This window comes from Octodon degus, unplaced genomic scaffold, assembly GCF_000260255.1.
Source record: "Octodon degus isolate 3935 unplaced genomic scaffold, OctDeg1.0 scaffold00017, whole genome shotgun sequence".
In the NCBI taxonomy this organism is placed as follows: Eukaryota; Metazoa; Chordata; class Mammalia; order Rodentia; family Octodontidae; genus Octodon; species Octodon degus.
In genome coordinates, this window is record NW_004524593.1 from 22,911,018 (window position 1) to 22,929,668 (window position 18,651).

The 18,651-nt window shown below is 50.4% G+C and overlaps 2 protein-coding genes and 1 long non-coding RNA gene across 5 annotated transcripts in view; 2 read left to right on the plus strand and 1 right to left on the minus strand.

Annotated features, from left to right (window-relative positions):
- Nucleotides 1-7,574, minus strand: part of Taf1a (TATA-box binding protein associated factor, RNA polymerase I subunit A) — a 26,803-nt gene extending 19,229 nt beyond the window's left edge. Inside the window, exons 1-3 of the mRNA XM_023710195.1 lie at nucleotides 6,513-7,574; nucleotides 2,320-2,488; nucleotides 559-629 (exon numbers count right to left, since the gene is read on the minus strand). Coding sequence (XP_023565963.1) covers nucleotides 559-629; nucleotides 2,320-2,488; nucleotides 6,513-6,633 — 361 coding nt within the window. The 5' untranslated portion in view covers nucleotides 6,634-7,574. The remainder of the gene's footprint in view (nucleotides 1-558; nucleotides 630-2,319; nucleotides 2,489-6,512) is intronic.
- Nucleotides 7,575-10,104: 2,530 nt separating this feature from the next.
- LOC111815494 lies at nucleotides 10,105-14,365 on the plus strand. 3 transcript variants are annotated; one of them, XR_002820169.1, is made up of 3 exons: nucleotides 10,105-10,293; nucleotides 11,854-12,019; nucleotides 13,033-14,365. It is a non-coding gene; the product is annotated as an uncharacterized LOC111815494 (long non-coding RNA). The 3 variants fall into 3 exon arrangements; XR_002820168.1 differs by lacking the exon at nucleotides 10,105-10,293 and adding an exon at nucleotides 10,882-11,216 and having other exon boundaries at nucleotides 11,851-12,019; XR_002820170.1 differs by lacking the exon at nucleotides 10,105-10,293 and adding an exon at nucleotides 10,882-11,216.
- Nucleotides 14,366-17,383: 3,018 nt separating this feature from the next.
- Nucleotides 17,384-18,651, plus strand: part of Mia3 (MIA family member 3, ER export factor) — a 38,662-nt gene continuing 37,394 nt past the window's right edge. Inside the window, exon 1 of the mRNA XM_023710196.1 lies at nucleotides 17,384-17,554. Within this exon, the coding sequence (XP_023565964.1) occupies nucleotides 17,410-17,554 (145 nt within the window). The 5' untranslated portion in view covers nucleotides 17,384-17,409. The remainder of the gene's footprint in view (nucleotides 17,555-18,651) is intronic.

The following is an 18,651-nucleotide window of genomic DNA, read 5'->3' on the forward strand; positions in this document are numbered from 1 at the left end:
GCTTAACCATCACCTCAGTCTCCAGAGCAAGAAATGAGGCTTCCACCCAGCGTCCTCACTGAGAAGACTCCAGGGGCCAAAGGGGGCCTACCCAGCAAGTCTGTTACAAGCCCACCCCATCTCCCGACCAGATGGCTACCCAGCTTCTAAGCAAAGCAGCGTGCAGGAGGCCATTCCTCCCCCTCCTCCTGGTTCAGCCAGGAAGCCCCTCTGTCCAGGAAGCCACAGGGGTCCCTTAACCCCACACAAGCCCACACAGCAGGGGCCGAGCTCAGCAGGGAGCACCTCACACCGAGGTGCGCCTCCAGGCACTCTCCCTCCCGTCACCACACCGGGGAAACGATCCTTCAGCCAGGAAGCTGCCCTGCGTGGCCACCGTGGAGTACAGCCTGCTCAGCCCCTGTGCCAGATAACCGCGGATGCCCGATGCGAGCGGCGAGGGTACACCACGCAGGGCTAACGGAGCAAAGCGTGCTCAATTCTCAGCCTCGGTCCATCGGGCCACCTGCACACACAAGCCTCGCGTGGGAGGGACACACGTGCAGTCAGAGCCTCCACTCGCCTTCAGGTAATTCAAGACGCCGATGTTCTTCATCTGGTCCGCAAAGGCACTGAAAGTCTCCACGTTGCTTTTGGGGTGGTAAAATAGAATTTCGCTTCCAAGCTTCCATATAATCTGTCAAAGCAAAAATTACTACCAAAATGTACGATTTTAATTTTTTTCAGGTTGGAACATTGAAAACCCTATACTTCTTTATCTAGAGAGTATTATTGTCAATATTTTATAATAGTTTATCGAGTAAAATGAGTATCACATACTATGGAATAAAACCTCAGTTATTTGAATTAATTTAAAACTAAGTAAAGCAGGCAATGGTGGGTGACACAGGCCTGTAATGCTAGCACTTGGGAGACTGAGGCAGGAGGATCACCACGAGTTCAAGGCCAGCCTGGGCTACAAAGCGAAGTCAAGGCCAGCCTAAACAGACCTTTTTGGATCCTATGTCAAAAAAATCAAAATAAGTTAAATATAAAATAAAAAATGCTAAGTGTAACAGTATCATTAAATTAGCAATCTAAAAAAGGCAGGAAAGGGCAAGCCAAATAGCTCAATGGACTAAAGCGCCTGCTTAGGCAGAGCACAGCAGCCGGGGTTTGATCCCCCGTATACCGTGTTGGCCCCACCCCCGCGGCATGCGGAGATGGCAATCGATACTGGGCGTGGTGGCGCATGCCTGTAATCCCCAGTGCTTGGGAGGGTGAAAACAGGAGAATCACTATGAGTCCAATCTACATAGTGAGACCCTGTAGACCCTGTACCCTACAGACTCTGTACTAAATATAAATGATAATAATAACAAAGGCAGAGAATATACGTAATAAAAATAAATTTGGAGGTAGGGGTGCACATCTGCAATCTCAACACTTGAGAAGATGGGACAGGAAGATGGCTGAGAGCTTGAGGCTAACCTGAGTTACACAGTGAGTATGATAATAAAAATAAATAGAATAACATAAATAGTAATAACTCTACATTTAATAATAATATACCACAGAATATTAACAAATACAAACTTTCAGTCAGTGCAGGAAGAAGACTATGCCAAAAAACTGGAGTTCCAGGCACACTGGCTTTGTCCCTGATCTCAGCCTCTTCACCCTCTATAGACAAGGACAACAGAGCCCAAGTCTGCTGAGACCCCATCTGAGGACCACATCTGCTCTGTACTGAGAATGCCAAATTAAGAATTTTCCACAAAGCCAGGTATGGTGTCCCACACCAGTAAGCCCGGCATTTTAGGAGGCTGAGGCAGGAGGACTGCAAGTTCCAGCCCAGCCTGGGCAACCCGGTGACATAGTGAGATCCAGTCTTAAAACATACAAAGGGCTGAGGGTGTAGCTGTGGGAAGGCCCTGGGTTCAACACATCTTCAGTGGGTGAACTGCATGATGTGTTCGTTAATTATGTCTTGATAAAACAACAAAACAACAGATCACTCTGGGTAAAGACACAGAATGACTCTTGCAAAGTATAAAGCCCAAGAAAGAAGTGCAATCAAAAGATGATTTTATTTTATTTTATTTCATTTATTTATTTATTTTGTGGAACCGGGGATTGAACTCAGACCCTTCTGCTTGCCAGGGAAGCACTTATTCCACTGGGCCATCTCCCCAGCCCCAAAAGATTATTTTAATGCAGAATTCACAGAGTTTTTGTCTGACGGTGAAAAACATCCTGTGCAGGGGAAGGGAGGAAGCACCACTGGAATGCACTGATGTCAGGGGTCTGGGAACCAGAGTTCAGATCTGGAGTCCCTGCTTGGGCGCAGCCTGCCGCTGGCTGCTGTCCGAGTCCTCCAGGGTCTGCAGGTAGCTGTACATGAACTCGGCGGCGCGCGGCCACTGCTGCTGCAGCAAGGCCTCCTGGGCGAGACTCAGACAAGCACCTGTGGTCTGCGCAAAGTCCTTCTTCTTCTTCCCTCCAGCTGCTAGAAAGATGGAAGATTCAACCATTCAGGAAACCTAAACAAGCACAAGTCTCACCAGGGCAGCTTCACTGGACACACTCAGACAAAGAAAAGCCAAGCAGATACTGTTGAGCTAGCAGAGCCACCATGTCATTCAAACACGACTCAAGGCCGGCGAGATAGCTCAGCAGACCAAGCACCTGCTCAGGCAAACGCAGGGACCAGGGTTTAATCCTTGGCACCACAGAAGCACCAAGACCAGGCTTGGTGGTGCATACTTGTAATCCAGCACTGGGGAGGCTGAACACAGGAGGATCACTACCAGTTCGGTCTGTGTAGTGAGACCCTGTAGACCCTGTACTAATTACATTCAAAAAAAAATCAATGATTCTAACGTCTTTTGCAAGTCAAACTACATCTTTGCACTAGAAGTTTTTCACTTCTTTGATTTTTATTTCTAGTTTATCTGAATTGTAAAATGATCCAATAATGATCATACGATTCTCACATGAACAATTAGAAGCGAAAGACCTCATATACTGTTTGTTTAAACTCCATTTCTGCTGGGCATACAGGTCAGCAGCACACAGCCCACCTGGCAAGCATGAGGTCCTGAGTTCAATTCCTGGTACCAAAAAAACAAAAACAACAACAAAAAAACTCCATTCTGGGCTGGGGAGATGGCTCAGTGGAATAAGCGCTTCCCTGGCAAACACAAGGGCCTGAGTTTAATCCCCGGTTCCACCAAAAAAAAAAAAAAAAAAAAAAAAAAAAAAAAAAAAAAACCTCTTGGGCATATATTAAAAAAAATTTTTTTAAAAACCTCCACTCTGATGTCTTAATCCATATATGATTAAAATTTCTCAGCGCTAGCTGGATACGGTGGTACATGCCTATAACCCTAGCACTCAGGAGGCTGAGGCAGGAGAATCACCATGCATTCAAAGCCAGCCTGGGCCACATAATGAATTTAAGGCCAGTCTAAACTACATAGTGAGACGCTGTCTTTTCTCAGAGATTAAAAGAGAATTGATGCCAAATGTTTTCTCATTCTAAAAGAATGATCACTTATATGAGCCACTTAGGAAAAGGTAATAAATATATTTAAGCGTTTCCCTCTCAAGTGCAAGGGCCTGAGTTCAATCCCTGGTTCTGAAGAAAAAAAAAACAAAACTTAATTTACTTTTTTTTTTTTTGGTGGAACTGGGGATTGAACTCAGGCCCTTGTGCTTGCCAGTGAAGCACTTATTCCACTGAGCCATCTCCCCTGCCTTAATTTACTTTTTGAATACTCAGATTTAACAAAAATTATTTTAAACAACTGTGTACAACTAATTAAAAATTTTAATACTCAAAAACATTAAGTATAAAGGCAAATTCAAGGGGCTGGGGAGATGTCTCAGTACAACAAGCGCTTCCCTGGCAAGTGTAAGGGTCTGAGTTCAACCGGTTCCGCAAAAAAAAAAAAAAAAAAAAGGCAAATTCATATAAAAGTTTTTTCAAACGTATAGAAGGTATTACATCTCTGTACTAGATTCCATCAAATCTATTTTAAAATAATATAATTTCATTTAAAATGCTATTATGTACTAGAAAGTATCTATTAAAACTTTTTTTTCTTCTTTTAGTATGGTGGTCTACAGGGCCTCATTACACAGATCAGATTCATGGTGACTCTCCTGTTTTCAACCTCCTAAACACTGGGGTCACAGCTTACACCCACGACGCCCTGCCTCAGTCGCTAGCTCAGCATGACCTGGGGGCGGGGCTAGCGCAGCATGCTGGGGCTCAAACCCAGTCCCTGTGTCTACCTAAGCTGCTGAGCTATCTGGCTGGCTCTGTTAAGTGTTAAAAAGAAACTTGAAATGACACCTTAGAATTGTGCAAGGCAGAAAACAATCTGAAAAAGAACAAAGTAGGGGTTATGTAGGTTAAAAAAAAGTAGAAGGTGACTGCCCTAAAGGCTTCCAAACTTTCATGTACAGATAATACACCTGCTGCTCGTGCCCTCCTGAAACTGGGAACACCAGAACCAGCTGGAAATGCAGAACACAGCCCACCCAGCCTCCAGATCAGAAGCTTCAGCAACAAGCTACACTCCAGCCACTCAGACCAGCAACACTCTCAGGCAACCAGTCCCCAACACTGACAAAATACCATGCCCCTAAAATATATTTCATTCACCTGAAAGAAGACTATTCTCGGGCCAAGAGAGAGCTAGGGGTCCCTCTCCACCTCAGAGTCTCCAAGGGTAGCCCTGAGGACAGACAGACCAGACTTGACTGCTGAGACCACGACCTATTTGTCCAGACATGTGCTGGCACGCTCCAGCAATCCCAGCATGCCGGAGGTGGAGGCAGGAGATCACTCGGGGTGGGACAGCCTAGGCGAGTGAGTTCAAGGCCACTCTGAGCTACACATCAAAGGAGTGGACTGGATTCCTAATACCACTACTCCTTTAAATTCCAGTTTCCTCATATTTAAAATGCCTAGCATAGCTGGGCATGGTAGCACATTTCTGTAATCCTAGCACTTAGGAGGATGAGGCAGGAGGAACAGTGCAAGCTGAGACTAGCCAGGCTACAAAGTGAGCTCAAGGCAGGCTGAACTGCATACCATCACCCTGCCTCAAAAAGACAAAAACTTTTTAAAAAGAAAAAAGTCTAACATGTAAATTTATTGAGGATGGATTTACTGAGGTCATCAAATGAGACAATACTTAAGTTTTTACAATGGTCTGGCGGTACACACCTGTAAACTCAGCATTCGGGAGCTTGAGGCAGGAGGACTGCTTCAAGTTTAAGGCCAGCCTGGGATACAAAGTGAGTTCAGGGATAGGGAGATAGCTCAACAGCTTAAGCACCTGCCTGGCAAGCACAAGGTCCAAGGTCCTAAGATTGATCCTTGGCACCAAAAAAAAGGGGGGAAAGAAAGGCAAAGTGAGTTTAGGGTCAACCTGAAGTACATAGTGAGACCCTGTCTCAAAATAAATACCGACTAACCGACTGACCCACCCACGCACCCACCTACATACAAGCAAAATAAAAAAGGGCTGTGGATGTAGCTCAACGCGAAGGCCCTGGCTTCATTCCCAGTCCATCACACACACAGACACAAGAGGGAAATTTTTATTGGCAGGAACTAAATTCCAGAAGCCAAGGAATCTCTGCAAGGAGAAAGATGGCAGAGCCAGGGAAGACGTCAGGGTGGAGAGGCAGCACATACATCCCCAGATCTATACTACCCAACACAAATATATTTAAATGCTGCTTTTATACATTCCTATAGGGAATTTAACTCACAGAAAAATTGCTTGTGCTTGCATTTGATAAAAATGGGTGGAACACGGGGGAAAGTACTCTGCTTTAAACCTATTACATCATCATTGTATTAGGAGTTATTTCAACAAAAATTCAGCAATTCAACAGAGATTTCCTAGGGGCCGGGGAGATGGCTCAGTAGGATAAGCGCTTGACCGGCAAACACAAGGATCTGAGTTCAATCCCCGGTTCCGCCAAAAGAAAAAAAAAAAGCAGAAATTTCCTGAATACTTCTCAAGCATGAGCTTCTCAGTGGGACATGCATGCGGCCAGAGATGGCTCAGTGGAATAAGTGCTTCCCTGGCAAACTCAGGGGCCTGAGTTCAATTCCTGGTTGGGGGGGGATGCCATACACCCTTCTATTCAGCCAGCCCTGAGATAAGGCAAGCACTGCTTTATTTTATTTATTTTTCTGGCAGACCCAGGGAATGAACTCAGCCCCTTGTGCTTGCCACCAGGGAAGCGCTTATTCTACTGAGCCATCGCCCCACCCCCGCCTCGCAAGCACTGCTTTAAAAAAATGCAACCACCATAATATAGACTATACGTTAAGGATTTTTTTAAAAAAAGAATCTCTATTATTTCTTTTCCAATTGTAGCCCAAAAGATGATAAGCACCGAGAGTATCTTGAAAACTGAGCCCTCTTGGCTGTCCCTTTGGACGCGAGCCGGCCCTCACCGTCCCCTCGCAAGAAAGCCAGCACGGCTCGGTCCCACCTACTTACCCACGCTGTCTAGATGTTTGCGCAGCCACGGGAAGTGCATGCCCGCACCAGAGACCACACATGTTTCCACTTGGTCACCGTCTGACCCCGGCCTTGGCAATTCTTCACTCAAATCACTCATGCCTATTCCAGAGCAAAAACACAGCACCAGTTACTTGTTGTGTGTCTTAACCCAAAGGCTGCGTTCCAGGAGTGATTCCCATCACGTCAGCCAACAGCATCACCTGGCCAGCAAAACCCACTGCATCCGGCACCTCTTCCAAGGTGCGCAATGGAAGTTCAGCACCATCCAAGAGGGTCCACGAGAAAACCAACTATTTCTGTATCCCAGCACACACGAAGACATGACACCGCCCCCGACTAGAAAGAAAAGAAAGCACACACCGAGAGAAACAGCGCAACGCGCACCAAACACTGTAGCAAGCACAACGGGAACGCAGTAGTAGCTGTTATTTCCTGGCGCCTTGCCACACACCTGGCCTACAAATTACTTCTCTTAATCGGACTTCAGCCTGGCCGAGGAAGCTACAGACAGAGGCCAAACTCGCAGCGCCGCTAATCCGCAAAGCGACCCGGGGAGCCCTCGCTCGGCCCCACGTCGGCGCGACAGGAGCGCCTCGTCCGTCTCCCGGCGCGTCTTCAGCTCTCGGCTCTCTCCGCACCAGACAGCAGGATCCCGGCTCGGGACACCAAACTGCCTCGATCGCTGCTTCTTTACCAGCGGCCAGAGGAAAACGTCGGAAGTGGAGCCGGGGCCAACCGGACAGGTCTGCAGGACGCGCGGGCCACGCTCCCACCCGCTCGGTCCTCCGAGGCGCCCCAGCGCGCGCGCCCTCCGGGAGCCGCGGGACGCACGCCCGCGGGACGCGGTTGCCACGGTAACCCGAGCCCCTGCGCCCCACCCCGCGTCCTCAGAGCTCAAGGCTCCAGAGCATCAGACACCCAGAAAGCTCCACGGGCGTGGCCCAGCAATCCTGCCCGCTCCCCTGGGTCTCAGTCGCACACAACCACCCCAAGCGAACCCCAGGCAGCACCCAAGCTCTACCTGCTCCGGAGCCGCGCGCTGAGACGCACCGGAAGCGGAAGTGGCGAGCGTTTCCTGTGCGCATGCGCAGGACCCGCCCCGCGCCCCGGCTCACGACGCACGCGCGTCCGGGCCCTACTGCCTGTTTCGCGCTGGCAATTTGGCGGGCGGCGTCTCGACCTGGGAAGTGACTTCCGGGATGACCCCGGAAGTAAACATTGAGGGAGCCTTTCAGGTAAACTTGGCTCCAGAGTTACGTCTCGCCTGTCACCTACTGAAAAATGAAAGACTTGCGCTGCGTATGGAGATCGCGGTGCGCGACGGCGCCTGGGCGAGGGAGCGGTGACAGGGAGCACTGTCACTTGACCCGAAGAAATCCACGCACAGCCTTCTGGTTTCTTCCTTGAAAACTTTTTTAGCTTTCAGTTCAGTGACTTGACTCCTCCGCAACTTGGGCAAGAATTCTGTTTTTCCTCTCAAGAAGGTGGACCCGGGGCCGTGTGGACCAGCTTTGATGAGAACGCGGATAACCGCCTGTGCAGTGAGAGGCGGGGAGCGGGCGCCAACCCCGCAGGGAGGGATGCCGGGCGGGAAGGCGGCGCGGCGCTGCGTGGGGCTCCGCGGGCCTCCGCGGGCTCGGCGGACAGGCGCGCTTGACTCACACAGAAAATGAACAGTGTGGGGCCGGGCAGACGGCTCCGTGGAATAAGCGCTTCCCTGGCCAGCGCAAGGGCCCGAGTTCAATCCCCGGTGCCGCAAAAAAAAAAAAAAAGAAGAAGAAGAAAAATGAGTGATACCAAGCCTGATCTGATCAAGAGTCCACCAGTAATGGGGTCACTGCATGACTCAGGCAGCATACTGGCCTTTAGAGACAGTGTAATCCTGACTTCCAATAAGCTATAAACGTCCACAATACAGTTAAATTTCAGCAGGGTGCAAAGAGATAAAAATGGGAATCATAAGGGAAAAGGCATGCATTGAAAAATCTGAGCTCACCCAGGTGTCAGGATTAGCAGAAAACAAAGTGCAATTTTAAATGTACATAATTTTATTTATTTCTGCCTTTTTGAGACGGTCTTGCCATGCAGCTCAGACTGGCCTTGAGCTCACTTTGTAGCCCAGGCTGGTCTTGAACAGGCAAGGATCCTCCTGCCTCAGCCTCCTACGTGCTGGGCTTAGGGGCATGCACAAACACGCTCACCCTGCATAATCATCTTGTGGTCAATTTTGTATCCAAACAGATCTACTAAAATAATAACTACTGATGTCGCCTGGCTGCTCAGTTGTTAGGGTAGTCATTAACTTTGCCCTTCTTTCACTGAGCGCTCCCACCTACAGTTGGCCGGGGTCAGTGTTGGAGTACTTTTGCTGCTCTGTATGGCAGGAAGCTAATCACAGCGAGGTGATTGATACCAGCTGCTGTGACCTGATGCATGTTTCCTTAGTTAGTATTGTCGTTGTAATGACTGCGTGCTAAGTCTCAACCTGTTTTCTCTTGGGTTGCACGTAAGCCCCCATGCTTGTACTTGGAAAAAGGAAAACACTGCCACAGCCAGTCCAGTAATTCAGACTGTATCCCTGAGTTGACTGTTAGCGCAAAGAAAATCCATGCAACTCATTAAGACTTAGACTTAGGATAGTGTAGAAGATAAGTATGGGAATAAGGGACTGTAACACTACATGAGACTCCCCTTAGAAGTTAGAGAATAAAGCCTCAGCGGCGCGAGGCTCCTTTACGGTGGTGCAGTTGATCCTGATCCTCAGTTTCACTGATGGAGATGCTGCTTGTGTGACCCGGTGGTGAGAGCGCCGACCTCATCGCTCAGCGCCACTGGGTGGTGCAGAGGTGGAGCCTGATTGGAGGAAGCGCCCGGGCACCCGGACCTGGCCTCCCCGCTGGCTTTGCTCAGGATCGTGTCAGCATGTTTTGGGGGGTATTTTGGTGGAGCCAGGGATTGAACTCGGGCCCTTGAGCTTACCAGGCAAATGCTTATTCTACTGAGCCATCTCCCCAGCCCCTTCAAGTGAGTTTAAGGCCAACCTGAACTACAGACTCTGTTTCAAAAAACCCCCACATATTTGAATGCTTATGAACTAAAATTTTTAAAATATATTTTATATTAATTACAAATGAAAATGGCATTTTAATATATTGGATTAAGTAAATGGGTTTTTTTTGTTTGTTTTTGTTTTTTTGGCAGAGCTGGGGATTGAACTCAGGCCCTTGAGCTTGCCAGGCAAGTGCTTATTCAACTGAGCTATCTCCCCAGCCCCTGTATTTTTATTTTTTTAAATAAATGTATTATTAAAATTAAATTCACCTGGGCCAGGGAGATGGCTCAGTAGAATAAACGCTTCCCTGGCAAGCGCAAGCCTGAGTTCAATCCGTGGTTCTGAAAAAAAAAAATTAAATACACCTTTTTTGTTGTCCCTTTTGAAATGTGACTTTTGGAAAATCAAAATTGTATATGTAGTTGGTGACTATTTCTATTGGACAGCATTTTCTAGGGATTCAGTAGGAAGGCTAGTGTCACTTGATGCTTCTCCCCATTTCATCATGTGGGAATTCTCACAATGGCCCCTCCATTTCTAAATTCAAGCGCTGAGGACCAGGAGGTTCACCTTGTCTCCACGGGCCATCTGTTGCCAGCCAGCTGTAGTGGCGTGCTGTCTCAAAGACAGGGAAGGTCTGCCTCCTCCTCAGCCCTCCGTGTTTCCTTCAGAGACGCTGAGCTTCCCAGGGCAACTTGAGCAGCTGTAAGCACCCTTGCTTTCTTCAGTGAGAAGAAGAAGGTTTTGGTTGAGCACTGTCTATTTTTTTTTAATTTTACTTATTTATGTGTGTGTGTGTGTGTGTATGTGTGTGGCCAGCTCAGCCCACCAGGGGGCGCAGCTGGCTGGCATGTGGTGCTGGGGGATTGAACCGCGGTCCCTGTGCTTTGCTAAGCTTGTTCTAAATAGGCGCTTTAGACCACTGAGCCATCTCACCAGCCCCAAGAGCACTGTCTACAAACCACACCTTTGTGACAAAGCCATTGGTAGCCAAGACTTGTTTCTTTAGTCATCTACAGTGGCTGTCATTCACTGTCAGGGATTTTGTTTGTTTGTTTAATTGAACAACATAATGAGGAAATGTTTGCATTTCTCATTTGTTTCTTTAAAAACTCTAGGCTGGGGAGATAACCCAGTGGTCTAAGCACCCGCCTGGCAAGCACACAGACCTGCTACGAGCCTCGATACTACATGCCACGCCAGCCCTCAAACTTTGGGCACACTGTGTGGCCCTGAAACCAGGCCTGGTGGTGCACACCTGTAACCCAGCGCTGGGGAGGCTGAGACAGAAGGATCACTACACGTCTGAGCTGCATAGCGAGACCCTGTACCAAATAAATAAATAAAAGATTAAAAAATAAAAACTCTAAGAAGACTTCTCCTTGGCATCAGTGCTACTGGTGGGAGAGTCTGAGACAGAAGGCTGGCAGCTTGTCTCAGGTCTCCGGCTCTTCCACTGCAACCCCGCCCTGACGCCTTCCTGGTGAGGAAGTAGTTCATATCAGAAACTAAATGGACAAAGCCAAATAGTCTGCACTTTGGCAATTGATTATACAGACCGCACCCCACATTTGCTCTGCACTTGTTTCAAAGCATCAAATATTTGACTTTATGAAAATAATGCCAAGGTAAATTAGGCCGAACCGGAAGCAGGAATTTGTATATACATCTATGCAGTTGTGGCAGTGTCAGATGTTTGAGTTTATTTGTGCAATAGAACGCGACTGTTTGGGCTGGACAAACTGTCCACGCTGGCACAGATGTGCCTGGTACATGACTCGCTCTGGGGAGGGCAGGACACTCGCTTAACTTCAGTTAGACAATCCCTTTCCTTTAAGTCAGAGCGTTCTTTATTTTTATTCTAAGTGCTCAGGCTTGGTTTCCAAAGGCCTTCTTACTCTGACCCATCCTGGCCATACAGCTTTGTCCTGCGTTTCTAACAGAATCCTTTCGCTGTATGGAAATAGGACTTCCTTACTGTCTTAAATGTAACACTTTCTGCTGTGGTTTTCCATGTTATTTTCTCACTTTCCCTTTCCTCTCTTCTTTTTAGACTCTTAAGTCCTGTGTATTCACAGAGGCCTAGCAGATCTCATCCCCCATCACTCACTTTCCTCTTTCTTCTGACTCTTTAATGCTTGAGACTTGGACCAAAGCACTTTCTAGCACTGATTGGGTGGCAGGGTAGGCTTCCCCCAACCTCTTCTTAGTTTTACTAACGCAGTGACTGCTGCTAGCAAGAGACACCTGTTTATCTCTTAGCAGCTCCCACTCTGAAGATCAGAGAGAATCTGGAGTGACCTGTCATCCTCCGAACAGAACTGGGGGGCTCCTGGGCCCAGGTATGAAGGTGGGCCACCTCCTAGACACTGGTACAAAGGCCAGACTCTGAGGAAAGGGAAGAAAGACAGAGACCTCAGGACATCAGCAGGTAATGGCACTGCGCAGGGCAGCTTGCTACACAAATGTGTATTTGTTGTTGTTTCCTGACTCTGTTGTGACCAGTTTTTGGTTTTTTTAACTAAGACTCATTAGAATTTATCTGACGTATAACTTTAGTTACCTTTAAAGACAGAGGAATCTGATTTCTTTCTAAGAGTGTAAACTCTCCGTCATGTGGTTCCACAAGTGTGCTTCTTGTCCCTCAAAGAAGACTTGGAGGAGGCCTGATTGAGACCACTAAGCAGCAGCTCTGAGCAGGATTTACACTACGCAGTTGGCTTTCCGTGTTAACTGTGAGTCTGTCTGAGGGAGGCCCAGGCGCCACATCTAAGGCCACAGCTAAAGGCGCCTGGCTCCAACCTCAGCTAGATCAAGACAAGACTGAGGGCTGCAGGCATCTCACTATCTGGGTGGAGACCTTCCTGGAGAGAACGTGGTTCTCTTAAATTAACATAATGTCTCACTTGCAGAAGTTCTTGAGTGGTTCCACCTTTCTTCAGTATTCTCCCTTGTTTTGATAAATAAATATGGGCTTCCCAGAGCAGATCGCTATTCTAGCTTCTAGAGAATCTTGGATTCTGTTAGCGGGTTTTGATCCTGCAGGAGCCCTAAAATCATACCACGTGATTCATTTAAGCCTTCACTGTCCACTCGTGTGGGAGATTGTGGGCCTGATCAGTCCACAGTAACCAAAGAATTAACACACTGGAGGTCTCTGCAGACGTCTGGAATATCTCCACTCCCCCTCTGCCTACCTCTTCCTGCCTGTACTCTGCTCTGTGAATTCTAGCTGTAGCTTCCCCAACTTTACAGCCTGTCTCTAGCTCCGGCAGCTTCCTGTTGAGTGTCCCTGCCCTGCTGGGACCTGAACACTCCCAGGGAGTGAGCTGGAACAAGGACCACACTCACCTCCTGGGCTGGCTGTCTTCTCTGGAGTCCCTGTCTTCTCTAACTGTCCAGGGTCTGACACTCTTGATTTATGTATTTTTTCTGCTTCTATAGATGTCTGACGTGGGAGGGCATACAGAAGCCCCCGCGGAGGGTACCAGCCTCCCACCTGGCAAGACGGCGCACGTGAAGGGACAGAGAGAAAGTGGTGCAGCTGAGGAGCTCTGGGACGGCTCGTGCTGTGTGGAACAGTAGGCCACGAGTCCAAGAGCTCACAGCTTTTATTGGTATCAATCAGGAAGGCAGGAAGGGGCCCCAGCAGAGTGCCAGGGAGAAGCATTTTGCAGGTGTGGCTGTAAGGAGAAATAAAGCGCCCTCGCGCCCCGCACAGAGGCCTCCAACTAGTGATGTAATAAGGGGGAGCTTGGTGTGCGCGACGCCGGCACCTTTGCTGCCAAGAAGGTATAATTCTTTCTGAGTCCACAGCCTCAGCAGAGACAGTATCTCAGGTCTTAGCCCTGGAATCTCACAGGCTCTTGCTCAGAGCCTCTATTCTACTGGGGGCAGTTCTTACCTGCTTTGTTATGCTGAGACTCATGAGCACCTCAGCCAGGCTCCAATAGGGCTGAAAGGTGAGATAAAGATGGACATGGGCAGTCATAGCTCAGCAGAACTTGGAAGTCTTCCCCAAGGGTGAATCTCTTACCCCGTGGGGTAGGAGCCAGGGTCTTCAATAACCCTTTCACCGTACTACATTAGCAGGCACTGAGTGTCCCCTTGCTGGGGGCACGAGAGGCTCTTCCTGGGACTTAAGGGTGGGCCTCCTGCATGCTCCGGGGGCACCAAGGCACTGTGCACTGGCACTGTTATTGCCATGCCTCCTCCAGACATGGCTCAGAAGTACTGTCTCACCGCCTATTATGGCTTGGCTCTAGCTTGTCCCCAAGCCTCGGTGCTGAAGGGTGGGTGGATCACAGGGCGGTGGGTCAGGTGGAAAGGGGGGTGTCCCTGGGGGATGCCCTGAGGGGTTATCTCCCACTCCAGCCCTTCCCTTTTGCTGACCCTTGCCCCAAAGCCCTGAGCAGCTTTCCTCCCGCTGCGTCTGCCTTGGGGCCAGTCGAGCCTGGGCTGGAACCCTGAACTAAACCTCTCCTTGGAGATAGGACTGTCGGGGAAAGGGTACCAGCGGAGAGAAAGCCACAGGTTCACACTTCAGGTCATGCAGACTTCAAGCCCCTGAGTCAGGAACCATCCACATCCTGTATTTCTGTCTCCTCCAACCCAAACATACACATTTAACTGTGATTCGGTGAGCACTCCCCAGGAGGTGTTAACAAGCAATATGCATAGAATAAGAGTTTAGGTTAAGCATCCCACGCCTGCAATCCTGGCACAGGGGAGGCTGAGGCAGGAGGATCCCTGCAAGTTAGAAACCATGCTGGGCTACATAGTGAGTTCAAGGTCAGCAACCCTGTTTTGTTTTGTTTTTTTTTTATTAATTTTTTTTTCAGTACCAGGGATTGAACTCAGGACCTTGTGCTTGCCAGGCAGGCACTTATTCTACTGAGCCATCTCCCTGGCCTCTAGCAACCCTGTTTTAAGAAAGCAAAAAACAAAGCGTACAGTAAGCATTAGTGCCACAGCACCCAAGACGGATGATGATCCTCCCACGACATTCGTCTGCTGCTCGGAAGAGGGCACCACCGCCTCGTGCTCACAGAGAAGCGTTCTGCCATTACCCACTGGACGTTCACATCTCCTAAGGCAATAACTTTTTTAAAAGAATGCACACAAATCAAAACCTTCCAAATTCTACGAAGTCAGTTCTTCAGCCCAAATATAAAAGGATCTCTACCACCAACTCAATATGAACAGCAGCACAGTAATGTTCAATTAGGTCCTTTTGCTGTTTTGCTTTTTCCACCAATCATCATTTTATTCTAAATGGAAGAAAAATTAAAATTACTTTTCATTTGCTTTTTTTCCTCTTTTTTGAAAGAGTTTTCGCTACACAGTTCAGACTCGTAGTGAGCCTCTAGTCTCAGCTTCCCTGTCTCGGTTACTCTTCTCTCATTGCTGGGACAAAATGCCCAACACCCAGGGCCAGCCAACTAGCTCAGCAGATTAAAGCACCTGCAAGCAGGCCTAGCGGTGTGCCAGCCCTGCCCCCGGGGCGCACTGAGAGGGCAACTGAGACTGGGTGTGTGGCGTGCGCCTGTAATCCCAGCTCTTGGGAGGCTGTAAACAGGTGGATCACTACCAGTCTGATCTAGTAGTGAGACCCTGAACACTCTGTAGACCCTTCCCTAAAATACAAAAAATACAAAAATAAAAAATACCCAACACCGAAGTTAAGGAAGGAAAGGCTTATTTAGCTCATCATTAGTGGAAGTTCCAGTCCATACTTCTGCCTCCAAGGCAGAGCAGCACGGGGCAGAGGCAGAGGGCAACAGTTCATGGCAGCAGAAAACAGTAAAACAGCAGGAGCAAATGGGAGGCGCAGCGGCAACCATGGCAGCAGAGAGCAAGTCTGTCTCCCTTATGTTCCATTCAGGCTATCTGCCCCGGGCTGGGTGTAGCTCTCGCACCTATAATCCCAGTAGTATTTACACTCAATCCCAGCACTGGATTGAGAATTAATCACAAACTCTAGAAGTCTGCTTCATAACCTCATAAAGTTTCAGCAGGACAACTACACACAAACCATAACACGCCCTGGCGCTGGAATTACAGGTGTGCCCCACCATGCTCAGTTCTGGGGCCAGCACAGTATGTGGTACCAGGGATCGAACTGCGGACCTTGCACTTGCCAAGCAGACATTTATGCCACTGATTTTCCAATAGAATAGGAAAAAAAAGTAAAGTGAGACTTCTTCCCTCCCCATCCGCTCAAGGTGAACACACTGTGCTGTTCCAGGTGTTGGGAGGCTACCAAGGGAGCACGTGTCACGCCCTTGTTCCTGGTGCCTTTCGGCTGGGTGATATTTGTTTCCCGGGCCTGGGTTTAGCCTGACCAAGTGCTGATAGCACGCGAGGAGCGGCAGGCTCATCCAGCAGCCACGTGTCAAGCACCTCGCACACGGCGGACCTCCCCATGTGTGGGGTAGCAGCAGTGGACGAGACTCCTGTTGCGGAGGAGTTTGCTTTGACTTGGGGTGTGGAGCAGTCAAACAGGTAAACATAAGGCAAGTGGCGAGAGCTCTGAGAACAATAAAACAGGTGCCAGGCACTGAGCTTGTTGGAAGGGCTTCCCTTAGGCAGGCTGGTCAGGGAAGGTCTCTATCCTCTGATGCAGCACTGTCGTGCTCTTAAGAGACCCCACAACACTTAGCCAGGTAAAGGGATTAGGGACACATGAAGGCCCTTGGGGGCTGTGTTGATTGTGGCCAGGGTCTCCCGGGCCTGACGATGTCGAGACTTACCCGGCTGCACACTTTACATGAGTGATGTTCAGTGGGCCCGTTATCAATACAGCTCTTACAAATAAAGACATTGGATGTGGGGTGTGAGGGAAGCGAGATCACGGCTGGTCAGCAAGCTCTGACCACGGACACTTGGGTGATAGCAATTACACTGCTCTTCCTACTGCCCAGGTTGAGAAGGCTGAACACTGCAAGGCTTGAGAGAAAACAGTCTTTCTCCATAAGAGTCAATCAGATATGCCTGCTGCACTGCAACGCACCCAAGCACACTAAAAAAGTGAAGAATAACAGTCCGCCGGGACCTAGCGCGGTCCTGCACGCAGCGCCAGCGCCAGAGCCCCGGGCCCAGAAGACGGGCATTCCCCAGGTCTCTGGCTGTAGCACTGTGGACTGCTGCGGGGCGGGGGGCTCAGGTTTTCTCTGGCTTTTACAGAATCCGATTACTCTGGGAAACCAACTGATGGGCGGGTCGCAGACAAACGCCACCTGCCTCAGGAAAAAAAAAAAAAAAATTAAAATGAGTCGATATGTAATTCAGTTACATGATCATTTAAATCAAATTTTCCTCTTCTGGCCAGAAAAAGGCACAAGATTTGTTTGCTGCACGACGGAAGCTTTCCGGAGCCGTGGTCCAAGGGAGGGCTCTGCCTGGTTTGAATCTCGGCTCCCTGCCCCGCCGCTCTGAGGACCGATGCCCCCATACCGTCCCTCTCGGAGGACCTGCAGTGGGAATCTGCGGTCCCTGGGGGAGCACAGCCCGGCACGAAGGCAGCACCCAGCGAACGCGCGCTGCGCCGCTGGCCTGAGCTCGCGGCTCTGCTCCCGGGCGTCGGCGGCGTCCCCTAGGTGAAGCCCCCGGGCAGGCCTGAGCTCCCGGCCACCTCCCTCCCGCAGCCCCCGGCCCGCCGGGCCGCGCACCCGCGAGCCTAGGGAGGCGGCGGGCAGGGACGGCCACGCGACTGCGCCTCGCGGAGGGCGGGACGCGCGCGGTCGCCAAGGCAGCGGGGGCGGAGCGTCGCCACGCAGCTGACGTGTCCCCTGCCCCCAGCCGTGCGGGCGGGACCGCAACATGGCTGCGGCGCGGACGCTGCTGCTGTCCCTGCTGCTGTCGCTGCTGCTGTCCGCGCCGCCCGGATGGGTGCGGGGACAGCCGTCCCCAGGTCGCGACCGCCGCCTCTCGGAGTTTAAGCTCTGCGCCGACGCCGAGTGCAGCAGTGAGTGCGGGCGGAAGCCGGGGCCACGGGGGTCGAGGGGGACCGCGGGGCGTCCGGAGGGCCCAGAGAGATCTCGGGGGTCCTGGGGGATCGTGGGGCATCGTGAGGACCACGGGGGATTGCGGGGACCGGGGAGATGGCGAGAATCAGAGGGCGAGTGAGGGCCAGGGGGCTTCGCGGCGGCCGGGCAGATGGGGGAGTCCTAGGGGATCGCGGGGGCTGAAGAGCCACCGGGTACAAGAGATCGCGGGGAGCCTGGGGAAACGTGTGGCGGCAGAGGTCTCTGGAGGCCGAGGGTCGAGGAGGTTCGGGGAATCACCATGTGCCTGGGAGTTCCAGGCGAGTGGCCCTGGGCCCTTGGCCCCCACCCCGATTCCAGGGCTGCGCCTCCACTTGTTGCGGGCGGTTTTCCTCTGCCGGCTGAGGAGCGATGGGGGCGAGGGTTCACGGGGACAGCCGGGGTCCCCTTAGGACAGCCAGCACTAGGTGGGTGAAGCCCTGTTCAGGGCCATGGGCAGGGGCTGTGAGCCACTTCCCTGCAGCTTCCTTTGGGATTTGGGCTGTGCTGACCCCTGTCCAGAGTTTAGGATCTGAACCAGTCCAGAATCTTGGCATGTGCTAGGTTCTGAGAGGCCCACCCTGCTGGCCTCAGCCCGGTGTTCTGTTGCATGGACGCCTCCCAGCAACCGGCTAAGAAGGCCCAAGATGCCGGGGAGGGCAGCAGAGATCTTTCCACTTAGAGGAAGAGGTCATTACAGTCACCATCATGCTCCACCTCAGGGTCTCCAGCCAAGTGGACTTGGGGCTGGCTCCTCTAACCTCTCCCTCTGGGCTGCTGGTCCAGGCAGCCTGCTCTCCAGTAACCTTGTAAACCACTGAGAGTGATGTTCATGAATTCATACATAATATCCATGCACTAAAGAACAAGAAACCAGCAGTTTAACTTTTGCATTCAAATTATGTTACCAAAAACAAACAATAATTTGCATGTTGGGGCCAGGGAGATGGCTTAGTAGAATAAGCGCATCCCTGGCAAGCACAAGGGCCTGAGTTCAATCCCTGGTTCTGCCAAAAAAATAAAATAAAATAAATAATAA